Raw genomic sequence first — 12,888 nt, 5'->3', positions numbered from 1 at the left:
AAATGTAACAATAAAGAGCTGAATGTTATTTCCTGACGTAAGCTCCTTCAAGCTCAATGTGCTTTTGTAAGTGGTGATACCAGTCCATGCCTGAAAGACTGCCAGTCCTGGGAAACTAATGTGCCAGTGCAAAGTGAGTGCCCTTTAAAGATTTTTTTTTTTTAAGATTAGAAAGCAAGAAGAAGTCAGAAGGAGCCAAGTCAGGACTGTAAGGTGGATGCCCAATGATTTCCCATTTCAGTGCCCACGCAATTCCCCTTGCTTTATGAGTGAAATGAACAGGAGTGTTGCTGGGTGCAGAAGGAAGCTTTGCTTCATGGCAAAACTTTTCCAGGTGTCTCTCTCTTGAAGCTGTGGCTAAGTCTGCAAAACACCCTCCTCACAAGCAGGTGCTACCACTATTCAGAGCTCTGGAAAGTCAGCAAGCAAAATACCTTGAGCATCTGAAAAAAATCTGGTGCCGTGATTTTTGCAGTGGCCTAGTCTGCTTTGGCTGTGACCTCTTGGTAGCCGTTGCTTTGAGTGTGCTTCACCTGCAGCATTGTACCAGGAAAACCACGTTTGGTCTGTGTTAGGATTCGTCTAAGACGTGCTTCCAGTGCTTGTTGAAAATTTCTATTGAGGGCCCTGCGGCGTGGCCTAGCAGCTAAAGTCCTCACCTTGAACACGCCAGGATCCCATATGGGTGCCAGTTCTAATCCCGGCAGCTCCACTTCCCATCCAGCTCCCTGCCTGTGGCCTGGGAAAGCAGTCAAGGATGGCACAAAGCCTTGGGACCCTGTGGGATACCCGGAAGAAGTTCCTGGATCCTGGCTTCGGATCGGCGTAGCATCAACCATTGTACTCTCTTGGGGAGTGAATCATTGGACGGAAGATCTTCCTCTCTGTCTCTCCTCCTCTCTGTATATCTGCCTTTCCAATAAATAAATAAATCTTAAAAAAAATAAATTTTCTGTTGAAAATGCTACTTGAGTCTGCAGCTGACCTGGTGTAGCAGTTTGGCACTTGTTGAGTAGAAAGTGTGCTGCACTGTCATTTCCCCATCAGAACTGTGTAAGCTGAACGGATCGAGACATCTCTGCTGCTGATTATTGCTTCTGCTATTGACTGGTATCCTCCTCAATTAGGGCACACAGAAAATCGGTTATTCTGCATGGAATAGCCTCGAGTAGGTTATTTCTGCTGGTGGCTTTGGGGTGCTGTCCTTGAACTTCTGGTTGAGCATCATTGGCTGCACCCCAGCTTTGCTCTTTCACCCCAGCTTTGCTCTCAGTGCAGTGTTTCTTCTTCACTTGTGGCAGAGTTCATGTTGCATCCACAGGGGCTCTTTTCAAACTCATATCTTTCTTAGCACCTTGAGTGAAATCCTACTTAGACAAGCCATAACAAGTCAGTACAAGTTTCTTTTGGTGCAGAAAGCTGTGAAATCCATGCATTAAGGTTTCCTAGTATGCATTTCTCATAAACTTTTTTTAAAGAGTTATTTTTATTATTTTTTTTATTGGAAAGGCGGATATACAGAGAGGAGAGACAGAGAGGAAGATCTTGCGTCCAATGATTCACTCCCCAAGTGAGCGCAACGGGCCGATACTATGCCAATCCGAAGCCAGGAGCCTCTTCCGGGTCTCCCACGCGGGTGCAGGGTCCCAAAGCTTTGGGCCGTCGTCGACTGCCTTCCCAGGCCACAGGCAGGGAGCTGGAAGGGAAGCGGGGCTGCCGGGATAGAACCAGCGCCCATATGGGATCCCGGGAGTGCAAGGTGAGGACCTTAACCACTGCGCCTCTGCGCCGGGCCCTCTCGTAAACTTTTGAGGATCTCCTCACACACATAGACAGGACATATATACACACGACATACACATGTGAGGCATACATACAGGTGACACATACATATACATATATCCAAGTACTTCAAAAAGTATATGGGAAAATAAAATTGAGCAATGTTTATTTTGGTACCAAAGGTAAATTCTTACATTATTTTTCCAAAATGCATACTTTCTGTGATCTTTTGGAAGACTTCTTGTATGCCTGGATGTCAACATTTGTGCACAAAAAAAAAAAAAAAAACCCAAAAAACTTGTCTTTTAACTCCCCTTACAAATAGTTTACTACTACACATAGAATTGTTAATCTTGATTTTCCTGGAAGTTTAACATTTCCAGAACTTTCTTGCTGATCTGTATTTGTATTGGTGTCACCACATTTGGTGCTTGCTTTGCTTAAGTTGAGCTGATAGGTATTTGGATCATTTTCAGGTTTTCAGTATGAGTGACTTCCCTGGGAATATATCCTTGGAACCTTTGAGAAATATCTTTCCTTGACTCTAAGAATCAGGTTTGTTGGCTACTGTGCATTTCAATGCTTTGAAAATTATTTTACTCAGTTGCTCTCAAGGAAAGTGTTGCTTATTTGTATACTTCCACTCATGACCTTTTTGTGCAGGAGCCATTTCCCAAAGCAATCACTGTTATGTTACATATATTTAAACATTTCTACTAAAATATTTTATTTTTTTAAAGTTTTATTTATTTTATTGGGAAAGCAGAGTTCCACAGAGAAGAGAGTCAGAGAGAGAGAGAGAGAGATCCTCCACCTGCTGGTTCACTTCCCCAAAAATTGCAATTGCTGGAGCTGAGCTCTAATCCAAACATAGGAGCCAGGAACTTTCTTGGGATTTCCCATGTGCAGGGATCCCAGACTTGGGCCAACTTTCATTACTTTCCCAGGCTATAAACTGGGAATTGGATGAGCTGGCACTCATATGGGATACCAGTGCTGTAGGCAGAGACTTAACCCGATACCACCATGTCAACCCCAAAATTTTATTCTTACTTGCATTTCTTTATTAGTTGAAAAGCAGAATTTAAAAAATATTTATTGTCTGTTTTATTGGTATGATTTTTTTTCATAGTTTTGGGAATGATAGTTTTTTGTTGTTTTTGGAGAGGACTTTAATATATTCAGACTATATTAGAAATAATTTATCTTATTTTAAAAAAATTTTTTTCAGCATCTTTTTGTTTGTAGACTTGAACGCTGTATCTGTCAGTCTCTCTATGATTGGGCTTTAGTAAGCAAGTTTTAAAAAGAAAAACCAGAGTCAGCTGTTTGGCCCGGAGGTTAAGACACTGTTTAAGATACTCACATTTCATGTCGGATCAATGCTTGTTATCTGCTTTAGAAAATAAAGAATCATGTGGATAGGAGACTGGATAGATGACAGCTGATAGAGAGCTGGGTAAATAGATGGGAAGATGGGTGGGTAGGTATAGTGCTCAATAGGTGGAGAACAGTAGCTGTTTAGGATGAAGTAGATGTATGGATGGAAGGACAGAAGGATAAGTGGGAGATGAGGAAGGAAAAAGCAAAGTTAGAAAAACTAGATTTGATGCTCAGAGTAATTGAGCACTTCATGCTGAAAGCATCTAATCTCTGCCATGGCACTTAAGAACTTCCTTCATTTGGCCTCAGAAAACAGTTTCTGAATTTGATCATGTTTTTGTGATTAGATTAGGTGAAAGTGCATCCAATTGCTACATTTTGGTGGGGGGAGGTCAAAGATGATTGAATATCAACTTTTTCATGTTGTTCAGTCTGATAGCTGAAGATGTGGACAAAATGAATGAGTAGATGAAATGGTACAAAAAGATATCCAGCTGGGTTACCAGGATGGAAAGGGTTGTAGGATAGATCACAATGGGCTATCACTTTGCATGTGGTTGGATGGTGGCAGTCACAGCAGGAATAGGAAGTGAGTGCTGGTGAGGATGTAGAGCAACTGAAGCCCTTGTGTGATGCTGGTGTGACTAGAAAATGAAGCACCAGTGGCGGAAATCACTTTGATGATTCCTTGAAAGGTAAAACGGAGAATCACCAGAAAACCCAGCAATTCTACTCATGGGTAATACCTGAATAAGCTGAAAACAGCAACACAGGTACTTGCACTCTTATGTTCTTTGAAGGGTTATTCACAATGGCCAAGAGGTAGAAAGCACCAAAGTGTCCTTTAACACCTGAATGTATAAATAGGATGTAGCATAGGCATTGTGGAGTGTTATTCCACCATGGAAAAGGTTGAAGGGTTTATATCTACTACAGCATGGATGAACCTGGAAAACATGCTTAGAAAATAAGACGGAAAGACAGCCCAGATATGATCCCACTTGGATGAAATATTCTGAGTGGGCAAGATGACAGAGGCAGTAGACTAGAGCTTAGTAGGGGCTGAGGGAATAAGGAGTCACTACTTAGTGGGTATGGAGGAGTTTTGTGTCTAAGGAATGAGAAAGTCTTATGGCTATAATTAATGACATGACAGGTATTAGGTTGTAAGCATTCTACTACAATAAAAATACTTATAAACAACCAGTGGATGAATGGATATAGTTAATGGGTATACAGTGGACTTGTCCCAAGCAGGATGCATGATGGAAGTTGAGGTGGCTTTGTTTAGGCTGACTGGGTATGAATATGAGTGGATGGTTGGGAATCTGTGGTGTGGGTGGGCTGAGATGGAGAGTTTGTGATTGTGACCCATGAGTGAATCCTGGCCAGGAGCTGAGCAGGTGGCCATGAACCTGCCCTACAGCAAGGTAGCCCAGGCTGCCAGTGATGGGGAACCCCTCTGCTAGAAACGGCCTTTGTGTTCCAGGTGCCTTGCAGTTGGACCTCCACCGCATGCCCAGGCCAGCCAGGACAGCTGAGAAGTGCTCCTTGGACCAGCTGGATGAGGTCTTCCACCCAGAGCGCTTTGTATCTCTCTTTGAGCAGAAGACAGCAAAGGGCTGGTGGCCCTGTGTGGCCGAAGAGGGCGATAAGAAGATCTTGGCGGTGAGTGTACTTCCTCCACCCCGTGATATGGGTGGGAGCTGCTTCCACACCCTGCACATGCAGGCTTCCTGCCCTGCCCCTACCTGCTCTGTTGCCCAGGACAGTCACCATCTTTCCTTCTGGTTGCCACTTATCCTCTCCCCTTGAAGCTCCTATCCCAGGAGGCGTCTTTTAGCTGCAGCGCCACCTGTTCATACCATCATTGTGGCCTGATGGCTTCATGCCTGGGCTTCCTTCATGCTTCTCCCCTTCAAGGGACCATCCTGGATGGACTGGTTTTGCAGGCAGCCCTCCTTGGGAGGGACACTGGGTGGCAAGGGAGAGCCATCCTTTGCCTGCGTCCAGCCCCAGACACAAAGTTTATTCCTGACCATTTACTTGGGAAGAGCAGGCGGCTGGCCAACTGCTCAAGTGGCCCTTGAACTGCAGTAGCCTTGTTATGTGAGAAATGTAACCACTGTCAAGAAATAGCCATGCTTCAAAGGAAAAGCGAGCGAAGGATGCACACAGATAATTCACGGAAGTGGAACAGTCATCCATTCAACAGGAAAAGCAGCTTAGTCCTCTTGTTATTAAATACGGCACTGTTTTGAAATGCAATGTTTGTGTCTATTGAGGTTTTAGAAGTGGAAGTACTCGCTGGTGGTGAGACTGCCAAGGGACAGAGCCCGTTTGCTTCTGCTGGGCGTACTGCTGATTGTAGCATGGGCGGGGAGCAGGCTGATGATAATGCCTGGGAATAGACTGAATGATACTTATGCCTTCTGTTCTCTAGCTCCGCTTCTAAAACCCTATAAGAGATGATTGGGTGAAATTAGACATTCACTTCTGGAGTGTTTGCGGCAGCCTTATTGGCAGTATCAAAGAGTTGAAAATAACTTCCATGGACTAAAAATAAGTGGTTTACTACGTAAATTATGGCTACACATCTATGGCATATTTTATAGTTATTGAAAGCTAAACTTTAAAGAATGTATGATTATGTAGCTAATTGATTCATAAGCTGTAGAGGTGTGTACACACATACATATGCATACAAACACACATACATACACGCATACATGCACACACTTATACACAGCGCCACCTTATAGGCCTACAGAAACATACAGTAGCAATAGTAGTGGAAGTATTGGTGGTGTTCATTCTTTGTATATCTCTATAAGGTTCCCAAATATCTTACAAGAACAACCCTTTGTTTTAAAGATAATGATGATGATGATAAAAGTGTCATGTCATTTTGCTTGTCCTGGCCTTGCCTGCTCCAGGCTGTAGAATAATGACATGCCCCTGACTGGGCTCTCTTGCTGTCCCCTCAGGGCAAGCTGGAAATGACCCTGGAGATTGTAGCAGAGAGTGAGCATGAGGAACGGCCAGCTGGCCAGGGTCGGGATGAGCCCAACATGAACCCGAAGCTCGAAGACCCAAGGTCAGTGCCCAGCCCCTGACTCCCAATGCCCACACAGCTCAGGGGCCAGCCGCACAGAGCATGAGGGGACACTCGGGTAACAGGCTCACTGCTGAGAACCCCAAGCTGACTGGGGGAAGCAGGCACTGTGGGGTGTTGGTGAGTCGGGAGCTAAGCATGCTGTCACTGGGCCTGTCCCCGTGGTGCTGTGGACCCTTCCTGCTGTGCAGTGTGTGGTGGCTAAGGGGCATTTTGCAGATGAACAGAGCACCTCAGCCAAGCTCAGTGGGATCATCCCAACCGGGAAGGTGATGAAGCCAAGATGTGCTGGCTCCACAGCTGTATCCTTGCTGTGCTGCCGTTTTTACGGGGCAGTGTCCTGATGGGCCTCTTAGCCGTGCAGTGGGCAGACTGTCTCCTGTCTTCCCAATGTCATGCACCACTTGAGGAGTGTGGCATGAGGTGGCTGTGGGGTTAGGCTCCTTGCTGAGAGTCTCCCTGCTACCTGCTTGGTTCTGGCTGGGGCTGACATGGGCAGTTCCCCTTTACCACAGTGTTCTCCAACCCCTGGCATGGCCCTTGGGGTAGTTGGGAGCTGGGTAGAGAGACCCAGGGAGTGCAGTCCGATTAACACAGCCATGGCTGAGAATCAAAATCCTCCTCTTACTCTGAGCTGCGGGGCTGCTTAGGAGAGGGCTTTGAGGTTCTTGGTTGTGAGGGAGAGAATTAGTTCTCTGGACACTCTTGACATTGGCCTTCCCTAAGCATGGGGTGACTGTGTGCAGCAGGGCAGGTGGCTTGGCTTTCCGGGGACTCAGTGGGCCAATGTGAATTTCAGGCAGCAGCTGTTTGAGACTGCCCAGTTTGAGAGTCAGTGGTCTGTGATTAAATCCTGGGTCAGGAGGAAAGGGGGTGGGTGACAGGGAAAGGATGGTTGAGAACTGGGCCCCCAGAGCAAGTACAGCCTGGTAGTGCCTGAAACTTGGGGCCCACAGGATGTGGATGTGGGAGGGTACGAGGCTGTGAAGGCCTGAGGTTAGGGACAAGGAGGTCTCCCTGGGCTGGTAGACAGACTGCAGGGCCTGGGGTAGTAGCTGTGCAGTTGGGAGTGCTAACAGCGGGATTTGGAGATAGCATCCTGTGTCAAGGGTGTCTTGCTGACCTTGGGCTCCACCTTCCAGGCGTCCTGACACCTCCTTCCTGTGGTTCACCTCCCCGTACAAGACGATGAAATTCATCCTGTGGCGGCGCTACCGATGTGCCATCATCTTCTTCATCATCCTCTTCATCCTGCTGCTGTTTCTGGGCATTTTTGTCTATGCCTTCCCGGTGAGCAGTCTGATGGGGGAGGCACACATACCTCTGGGTCTAATGGGGGTGTTCACCTAGCCCTGCAGAGGGGTCCCCAGTGTCCTGATGAAGGACACACAGCCCTTGCTAAGCTGGGCAGACATGGACCCACCTGTTGGGAGCTCTTAGCTCAGCAGGGCAAACTGAGTGCTTGTGCTTGGTAGGGAGATGTCACCGTGGTAAACAAGGTTCTCAAATTTGTAATGGAGGGGATAAAGAGGATGAACCCCCCTGGATTGTGGTGGGCAGGGTAACCTTCCTGAAGGGGGTGACAGTGTGGCCCTGGCATAGGAGGAGAGGCTGAGATGTGAGTGGCAGAGTAGAGAATTCCCCTCAGACTTGAAGGCAGCAACGCTTAGTCCCAGGATGGGAGGAGCTAGAGCTGGAGAGGGTCTCCCCAGGATATAAGAGGGTACTGCCCCTGCAGAGGAAAGGTATAGGAGATGTGGCTGAGCTGGGGGCTGGCCCAGGATCTCAGTTGAGGCATCCTCTTCCTGATAAGCAGCCAGCTGGCACCTGGGAGCTGATGAGAGGGCCCAGAGCTCTGTTCTCAGCCTGTCCTGCTCTGGCTTTCACAGCTTCTCAGGGACCCCCACACAAGCTCCAGCCCCCTGATGTCGTTAGCCCTTCAGACCCTGAAGGAATTGAAGTGTTTTCAGGCTGACACCTGATTTTTTAAAAAATGTTCTTTAAAATGTTCTTAAACTTTTTAATATGGAAATTCCAAACTCATAAAAGTAGAGAGAGAGGGAAGTCTCTCCTTGGCCTCATTTTCATGGCAGACAACTTCCACAGACAGCTCCTGGTTCAGGGCTTGCTGCGATTCCCACACAGGGCCCTTGGCCTGGGCAGTGTCCCCGCAGCAGGCAGGCTTGTAGGGAATTACTCATAGGTGAGCTCCTGGCCCTCAGATCCTCCAGGAGATAGAGAGGGATGGAGATAGCTTCTCCCACCAAGAGCTGTCAGCAGGCCAGGCCAGGTGGCAATGGAGTCAGCTCGCAGAGGGGAGAGGTTAAACCACAAACCACCCCTGCAGGGACTGGCCTCATCTGCCAGGAGGAGTACTGGAGTTGCTGTGGCTGCCTATAGCAAAAGGGAAGGTCTAGAACTAGGAGAGTTTATGGGTACAGCTGCAGGCCAGGCCCTGGAGATTGCCTATGGCTGCCCATGGTGCCATGTGGAGGTGTGTCTTGAGACTTTAGCAAGAAGAGTTAACAGTTGATGGACAAAACCTGGCTGGGGTCCAGGGTAGTTCTTGGGTGGTAGGGACTTGATGTTTATATGGTTTTAGGGGCCTCATTAAACAAAGGCAGGTGCTATTGCAAAGGCAAGATTAGAGACAGGAGCATGGAAGGAGGGCGTGTGCAGCTGTGCTGTTCTGGTGCTTTTGCTTCTGCCAGGGTCGCCTGGAATCTGAGGTCAGCCAGGTGTTTCCACCCATGAGGCATGGCTAGACTGCTGAGCTGGGGGAGATGCGGTCCTCTTTCCTACCTGCCTCAGTTTACCTCCACTCCTTGGGAGTGTCCTCAGCTGCCATACAGCTAGCAGGAGGCAAGGGGCTGCTGTGAGCCTGAGGGAGGAGGTAAGGCAGCTTGTTTGAGAGGCAGCCACGGTGTGCAGCCAGACGTTCCTGTGGAGCCATACAGATACACAGGGGCGGCTGGTGCAGACCAGCTCGTACCCCCCATGTCACAGGGAGTTAACCAGACTCACAGAGTCCTGGGCTGGTCCTGGGTTGGCTGAAGGATGAGCTGCGTTGGGGCAGAATGAGGCTGGAGAAGTCCTGGTGACTTGGGCAAGGTGCTCTGCACTTTGAGTCCCAAGCGCTGGCTCTGCCTCTGGGACCTGGGTCCCTCCCTGCCATGACTCTGACCTCTGTGGCTGGCAGCGACAAGGAAGAGGGGGGTGTCCCTTACCTTTCCCAGGGCCCTGTGGGCAGGAGCAAATAAATGCTTGGTGCGGGAGAGACCCTGGTCAGAGCTGCCCTCCCTTGTCTCCTGAGCCTCCAGCACTTGGGCATGCGGTCTCCTTAAAGCACCTTGCAAAATGTCTTCTGTTAAACACTGACTGTGCCCTGCCTCTTCTAGAGCTGGCCTGGGGCAGGGGTCAGGGACAGTCCTGGGTGGAGGGTGTAGCCTGGGACTGCCTGCTTCCTTGCACCCAAGTCCCTCAGTCATCTGGCCTGTGCCTACCTCTACAAGGTGACCCTCACTTGGCTTTCAGTGATCCCAGGGCCTGGGGGAAAGAGCCAGGTTGGGGCTGTTCCTTCTGCAGCTGGTCCAATCCCACAGCCTCTTGGAAATTCTCTTGGGAGGAGGTGGCAGTGGGGGGTGACAGCCTGTGTGATCAGAGCCAGCTGGAAGCAGGACCAGCATGTGGAGGCGGGAGGCGGTCTGGCAGGGATGATGGAGGGCAGGCTTTGTTTCCAGCGCTGACTTTCCTGGGCAGCAGCAGTGCTGGGGAACATGCCGTCCCAATTAGAGTCCCGTGCTATGTGTGCTTAGGGAGCACTTCAGAGGGAGGCCCTGGACAGCCCTGTGGCAGGCCTGAGTTGTAAGTCTCCTTGCCTCCACTGTGCACCCCAACTCTCCTTGCTCCTGAGGCAGGAGCATGATGAACAACGAGCTGTAGGTCTCCATGTAGGTGAGTGTGTATGGGAGGGAGTGAGGGCCTGCCTTCACACCTGTCAGATGGAGGAGGCCAGAGCAGGGCTCCCTCTGGCTGGGCCTTGGGTGTTCTGAGTTTCTGTGGACCCCTAGGCTAGAGCTTGGGAGTGAGTCCTGGACAGATGGGAGGGAAAGACGGCAGTTCAGGGAGTGTGGGCTCACAGGTGAAAAGACCCAGTGAGTTTCAGGCAAGCAGAGGTTGACTTGACTGGCGACAATCCCAGGTGGGGTTGGGTGTTGAGCTGAACTTTGTTTGGGAAGGTTGGCAGCAAGGGCCAGGTACACACAGATGTCAGGACTAATAGCTAGGGGCCTGTTTTCCCGGCCCTTCTCAGGCCACCCCTGGTACTTGCCTCTTGGGGTCACCATGTGTCCCTTCCCCCTCTGTCCACCCATCCCCCAGAACTATGCTGCCATGAAGCTGGTGAAACCCTTCAGCTGAGAGCACTCCTGGCCCTGTGCTGCTGAGTTCCTGCAGCTCTCCGAGACCAGCCATCCTGCCAAAGTGGGCAACACAGAAGGACAGACGCATGCTCCAAGAGTGGCTAACATCGAGCCTGGTGGATGGTCACCCCCTTTCATCATCTCTTTCTCCTCCAACTCCCACCCCCCCTTTTTGGATGAGCACGCATATATTTCAGTACAAAACAGATGGAACTTTGAGGCAGTGTGGCCGTGTCACTCTCCTATACCTGCCTGGTGATAACTATAGGGGAAAATGGGGTAGGTGCTATCTCTGGCCCACTCTTTGGAGGAGCCAGAGGGTGGGGGCCTGAGGGGGCTGTTTCTTTGATAGCAAGATGAACTGGGGGTCAAGAGGCTACATGGACTTTGAGGCTGACATCTTCTGCCTTTTCCCCAGGACCTCGTACTTGTCCCCTCCTTACTCCTTGGGTATGTCCTCTTCCTTTCCTAGGCTCTCTTTCTCAGATGGGCAGTCAATCACCTGTGCCTCCAGGTGTCTTTGCCCCTGCTGGAGGCAGAGGTTCTATTTCATCAAGATGGAGCCCCAAGGAAAGGGCTAGGCTGGGAAACTCTCTAGGCATGGAGGGCTGCTGGGCCCTTGGCTTTGATTTTATTTCCCATACTTTTGGGGTTTCTTTAGGATTCTTTCTTTCTGCCTTAAAGATCTGGTCTGGACAAAGCTGTTTTTTTTATCTGTGACTTAAGCTTAGCCTTAGCTGCCGCCCAACTTTCCCTGCAGGAAACAGGTTTAACGGACAGTAGGAATATCCCTGGAGAGAAAGCAAAGAGCTTGGCAACAGTGGATTCCTAAAAGGAGGCCCTTGTCACCGCCCCACAGGGGCTGGGTTGCTGGCCACTGCCTCCCCTGTTGTCCAGGAGACTTGCCCTGATATCTGCTGGCAGCCTGTTCCCTGACCAAGCCTCCAAGCCCTCCAAGAAGGACCCTACAGACCCCGCCTTGGCTCACCATACCAGTTGGCAGCTATAGGAAGTAGTTGAGACAGGGGTGATGTCTTATGTCCACCCTGAGGATGGAGCTGCACCTGGAAAGCACTGATCCTTTTTTTTTTCTTTTTGAAGATTTATTTATTTTTATTGGAAAGTCAGATTTAGAGAGAGAAGAGGATACAGAAATATTTTCAATCCAATGATTCACTCCCCCAAGTGGCTGCAACAGCCGGTGCTGAGCCAATCTGAACCAGGAGCTTCTTCCAGGTCCCCTATGTGGGTGCAGGGTCCCAAGGCTCTGGGCCATCCTTGACTGCTTTTCCAAGCCACAAGCAGGGAGCTAGATGGGAAGTAGAACAGCTGGGATACAAACTGGCTCCCATATAGGATTCATGGGCATGCAAGGTGAGGATATAGACAGTAGGCTACCGATCCAGGTCCTAGCACTGATTCTTATTCAGACTGGAGGCGACTGTGAGCCCTGGGGAGCCTATGGCACTGGTCCTGACACCCCAATATCTGACAGCTGGAACCAGAGGGCCACAAAGCACACAGTAGGGACCTGGCTACAATACTGTCCTGGGCAGTCTCTCTGGGGATAAGCCTCCTTCGAGTAGCACCTGTATGGAGGCAAAGAGGCAAATGGGTATTGAAGGCTGGAGGGAGAGAGAGAACAGCTGGAGCTGCAGCTACAGGAGGTACCAAGAGCTGCTCAGGAGAGAGGGCACCTGAGAATATCTGAGAGTAGGGAAGAGGCAACTACCAGGTAGAGTGGTCCCCAGGGCATGAGGGAACTAATGGGACCTCTTCAGGAGTGTGTGCCCCTTACAGAAAGTTCAGTTTTCCTCTCTAGGCACAGGAGGAAAGAACAAAGAAATGCACTCAGCACACCATCAGTTTCCCAAAAATGGGATGGGTGTGTCATTGTGCTCTGTTTTTTTTTTTTAATTTCCCCTTTTTGGATTCCCTTTGGGATACAGGCCATAGAAAACTCCATTCATACTAGTACAGATAATTTAGTGGCTTTTCAGAAAAGAAGCATCAAGGAGGACTGGCTTCAGGCAAGGGCTGAAGTTCCCCAGCCAGATCATGAAGGGCTTGCATGCTATCTCTGCCCTGTTCAGTCCAACAGTGATTCTATCCATAGAGCTAGACTTAAAGCTGTTTCCTGGGACTGTGTGGGTGACCAAGCAAAACTTGGGGAGGAATGGGAACAGC

General features: G+C 49.5%; 1 protein-coding gene across 14 annotated transcripts in view; it reads left to right on the top strand.

Annotated features, from left to right (window-relative positions):
- The window catches only part of DYSF (dysferlin), a 175,226-nt gene extending 164,317 nt beyond the window's left edge, over nucleotides 1-10,909 (top strand). For all 14 annotated transcript variants that reach the window (XM_040994027.1, XM_040994023.1, XM_040994025.1 and 11 more), the window contains 4 exons: nucleotides 4,655-4,833; nucleotides 6,153-6,262; nucleotides 7,423-7,570; nucleotides 10,661-10,909. In XM_040994027.1, the coding sequence (XP_040849961.1) occupies nucleotides 4,655-4,833; nucleotides 6,153-6,262; nucleotides 7,423-7,570; nucleotides 10,661-10,699 (476 nt within the window). In that variant the 3' untranslated portion in view covers nucleotides 10,700-10,909. The remainder of the gene's footprint in view (nucleotides 1-4,654; nucleotides 4,834-6,152; nucleotides 6,263-7,422; nucleotides 7,571-10,660) is intronic.
- The last annotated feature ends 1,979 nt before the right edge of the window (nucleotides 10,910-12,888 follow it).

The sequence above is a fragment of the Ochotona curzoniae genome, unplaced genomic scaffold (genome assembly GCF_017591425.1).
Source record: "Ochotona curzoniae isolate NIBS_2020 unplaced genomic scaffold, NIBS_Ocur_1.0 contig_883, whole genome shotgun sequence".
Taxonomy (NCBI): Eukaryota; Metazoa; Chordata; class Mammalia; order Lagomorpha; family Ochotonidae; genus Ochotona; species Ochotona curzoniae.
This window is presented reverse-complemented; position numbering and strand designations above follow the sequence as displayed.